General features: G+C 41.1%; 1 protein-coding gene across 1 annotated transcript in view; it reads right to left on the reverse strand.

The window, feature by feature from the left end:
• The window catches only part of MED4 (mediator complex subunit 4), a 16,450-nt gene extending 12,383 nt beyond the window's left edge, over window positions 1-4,067 (reverse strand). The window contains exon 1 of the mRNA XM_011372029.2: window positions 3,900-4,067. Coding sequence (XP_011370331.1) covers window positions 3,900-4,024 — 125 coding nt within the window. The 5' untranslated portion in view covers window positions 4,025-4,067. The remainder of the gene's footprint in view (window positions 1-3,899) is intronic.
• Between the last annotated feature and the right edge of the window lie 295 nt (window positions 4,068-4,362).

Below are 4,362 nucleotides of genomic sequence, written 5' to 3' on the forward strand. Positions count from 1 at the left end.
ATGCACCCTGATATTCATTGCAGCATTAGTCACAGCGACCAAGACATGGAAACAACCAAAGTATCCTTCAATAGATGACTGGATAAAAGTGTGGTACATAAATACAACAGAATATTACTCAGCCATAAGAAAAGATGAAATACTGTCATTTGTGACAACATGGATGGATGCTAAGCGAAATAAGTCGGACAGAAAAAGTTGAGAACCATATGATTTCACTCATATGTGGGATATAAAACTGAAAGCGACAAAAAAAAACATGACAAAAAGAGACTCATGAACATGGACAACAGTTTGGTCATCACCAGAGGGAAGCGGGGAGGAGAGAAACTAGATAAGGGTAAACGTGGTCAAATATATGGTGACAGAAGGAGATTTGACTTTGGCTGGTGAACACACAATATACAGAAGACATATCCTTGAACTATACACATGAAACTGACATAATTTTATTAACCAACATCACTCCAATAAATTTAATTTAAAAAAATGAACAATGGCACTTAAATTCTAATACAGGTGACAAGAATAAACAAGAAAATAAAAAATAAAACCAGAGTTAACGATTAGGAAGATGTATTTCTCTTCTTTATAATGTTTTTAATAACATTTGCTTTTGTCTAACTTACTTCATGGTAAGAATACAGTATATAATATAAATAACATACAATATATGTGTTAATTGATTGCTTATGTTATTGGTAAGGCTTCCAGTCAACAGTAGGCTACTGGTAGTTAAGTTTGGGAGGTGTCAAAGCTTTAAGTGGGTTTTTGACTACGTGGGGAATCGCTACCCCTAACCCTTGAGTTGAACAAGAATCAACTGTACTACTCTTAAAATAAATTAGAGGTACATGGAATAGACTGGTGTGGAAATTTCAACATACTCTATCAACATGGTTTCTGTGGGACAATGAGTTCTGATTTACAAACAGGCTAAGAAAAACTTTTAAACTATACTCTACATGTTTCTTTTTTTAAAATTCTTCCAAAGATGAAGATTACCTCATTCTATCATTTTACAAAGTAACAAATATACTGAAAAGCTATATAATCAGGTAACAGTAAAAAAATATATCCTGAATTTCAAACCCACTACTTTGAAGTCAAAAGTTAGTTTTTCTTTTCATTTTTCATAAAAAATAAAAATGAGAAAAATTTCATACAGAGGATAATGACAAACTTCACAGACCACAGAATCAGTATGTACGCTATATCTGGGCACACAACGGGACTTTTTCAAGTCAATTATACCGGAACAACCTCATTCTGTGGAGAAGTTTCAATAAGTCTTAGGAGGCAAATCACAAACTGGCATCTCTTCCACTACCACCACCAACCACCTCTGGGATTGTAAAAGAGGTACATTTTCACTTACCTACTGTCATCCAGTCTTTCTTTAGAGATGAACAAATAAAATAGCATGGAAGATAAGTCATGAGAAAATGAGAGAAAAAGAAAAATGAACTTCTAAGACAAAGGTTATTACCACAGGCTGCAGAAAGAAAAGAAGCCTATCACCAATTTCTCAATAGCTCTAGTGAGGAGGACTACAAATTAATGAGAAATCAAAGTCTTCTTGGCATTCCTGGAAAAGAGCAACAGAGGAACTACAGCTTCTTTTAGAGGAAGTAGAGAGGACTCAGCACCTCAAGTGTTCATATATAACTGGAAAGATGAAGAAGAAAGTTTCAGAAACACCGAGGTTCTTGAGGAAAATTTAAAATGATTCACTACTTCAGTGAGTAGATACATTTCATCACACAGAAAAATGCAATATACTGGGTAATCAAGGAAAGAATAAAATACAAATAAATTGGTCAAATCCAGATATTCAGTCTCAATTTAGTCTCAAATTCGAGGTAATTCAAGATATTCAGGAACCCAGTGATTCTAAAAGCACTAGTTAGGCTGAATGCACTGTTTTTCAAATGGCAGTTGGTCCTATTTATAAGAGCAATAGGTTAGCCAGTCAGCATTTATAGGATGTGAGGTTGGTGTTTAATAAAAAGAATAAGCCCTAAATATGAACTAAATGAAGCTTTAATTAGCTATACCAAAGACAGTCATGTCACTCAGAGACATAAATAATTTAACTAAAAACTTATCATAAAAACTGTTTTGTTAGGGTCTTTTTACTAAGTAATCATGCTGGTATTCATTGACGGGATTACCGAAAGAAGAAACTGACAAGGGCTCCTCCGGGAACTACAAAGCCGACAAAAACAGCAGGAAACAGCATTTGTATTAATCTGTGTAAACATTTATACACAGGTAACACATCAAGTGTTCATATATAACTGGAAAGATGAAGAAGAAAGTTTCTTCTTCTTCTTGTGCCTGAGCTTCTTGTTCACTGTACTGACTACTGGTTGCCTGAAGACTCCATGTGCCTTATTTGTAGTCAGGCAGCATCTCAGTCTAATACAGTCTAAACAGTGGATGAAACACATAAACTATTTAACTTCTGGTATCTGTGTGTTTTTATTATCTCATTTAATATCGTGCTAGATCTAGTAATCTGGTAAGTGATGCTTGCTATGGCAAGGACTAAATTCACAGCAGATAAAATGATGATTATTAGTAGGTCAGGTAATACAATATTTAAGATTTATTCTAAAGCTGTCAAAGAATGCTGGCTACAGAAAAAGTGACATTTGAGCTGAATTCTGAAGGATGAATGAATGAGTCATCAAATTGAGAGGTAGAAGGGGAATGGTTCTAAAGACGAGGAAGTATGAGATTAGCTTTAGAAGGGGGAGCATTTCTGAGGCTGTAGTGAAGGATATGGAAGGGTGGAGGGGTGTGGCAGTAAATGAGGATAAGAGGATGGAGTAAGAGATGATGGAGAATAGCTTTATTGCACACTAAGTTAAAGAGTTTGAACTTTATCTCATTGGGCAATGAGAACCTAACACATATTTTAAATCAGAAATGTGATTCGAAATGCTTTTTAAAAAAGCTCCTGGGAAAAATAGAATGATAAAGTGGAGTCCCATGTAGGCATCTAAACTGTTGGGAGGCTGCATTAAGAAAGTTATTATGGGATGTAAAACAGTAGAGATGGGAACAAGAGGTCAAATCTGAGCAACATTTTAGAAGTAAGAACCAAAATAATTTTAACATCCAAGTGAATGTGAATTAAGGAAAGCACCAATTTGAGCGAATATCATGAAATATAACAGAATAAGGAAAATGACATCCAATTTCCTCTATACCTTTGCCACACACGTTGCACTTAAGCCCTCCCAAATTTACAATTCCAACAAATCGTGTGTGCTCTGGTTTCCAGGCCTTTGCACATGCTGTTCCAGCTACCTGCCGCCTAGTGAATCTGGTGAACTCATTCTTCTTATGCAGTCTTTTCTCCAGGAAGCCTACCCTGATTACAACCAGGACAGGCGCCTCGTCATGATGCTCCAGTAGCCCGCAGCGCAAGCCTCTGATAAAAACAAGTTCCATGCCAGTCACTATTTACACGTCCGTCTCTCCCCCCTTACAGCGAGTGGCTCCTCTTCGTCGACATCCAGTCTCCCCCTCAGTACCGTCTCCCTGCGTCTGGCACCCGGTGGTGGTTTTGTTAAACGTGTGTATAATGTCCGTGGTCGAAGGGACTCACACCCGGAGATATCTAAGGACCGCTAAAGTTCTGACAGTCATGAGGATCGAGTCAATATCATTACTTAAACGTTCTCTAAGGTGAGGAAATGCCAGCTCGGAGTCCTGGAGGGCTGCAGACGCCAGGTCCAAGACAATCATGCACTGTCCTCGGGAGTGCGCGGCAGGGTCTCCCTTCCCGCGGAGCCTGAGAAACCGGAGCCGACCGAGAGCCGGCCAGTCCGGACGGGGTCAGTCCTCCCCACCCAGCCCCAGCTAGGCCCTCAGGCCCACGGCATTACCTCGACAAGACCTCCAGATCTTCCAGCGCAGACAGCAGCCGCTCTCGCGTGCTGTTACCGCCCGCCGCGCCCGAGCCGCCTCCGGGCCGCTCCTTCTCTTTCTCGCCGACCGAAGACGCCGCCATGCTGCTCACACCCGCAGCCGGCGTCTGCGCGGCTGTGCGCGGGCGTGCAGAGGCGGGCTGGGGGCGGAAGGAAGGGGCGCCGAGGAAGGGAAGAGAGACTCGGTTAGAGCGCCGCCTGTGGCCTGGAGGGTGGCTGCGGGCGCCGGCGCCACGCGCTAGGTCAAAGAGGGCTGCTCCTCCGACCCTGGGAATGAGAGCCTGGGAACAGGCAAGGGCGACACCTTCAGGTTCTACTGTGCCTACTGTTCTGCAAGCTGGAATGGAAAGCTTCTTCTCAATGGATTTTAAGCTTTTGGAGGAATTACGCAATAGCCTGCCTATTGTGTCAGCTTCTCCGT

The sequence above is a fragment of the Pteropus vampyrus genome, unplaced genomic scaffold (genome assembly GCF_000151845.1).
Source record: "Pteropus vampyrus isolate Shadow unplaced genomic scaffold, Pvam_2.0 Scaffold198, whole genome shotgun sequence".
Taxonomy (NCBI): Eukaryota; Metazoa; Chordata; class Mammalia; order Chiroptera; family Pteropodidae; genus Pteropus; species Pteropus vampyrus.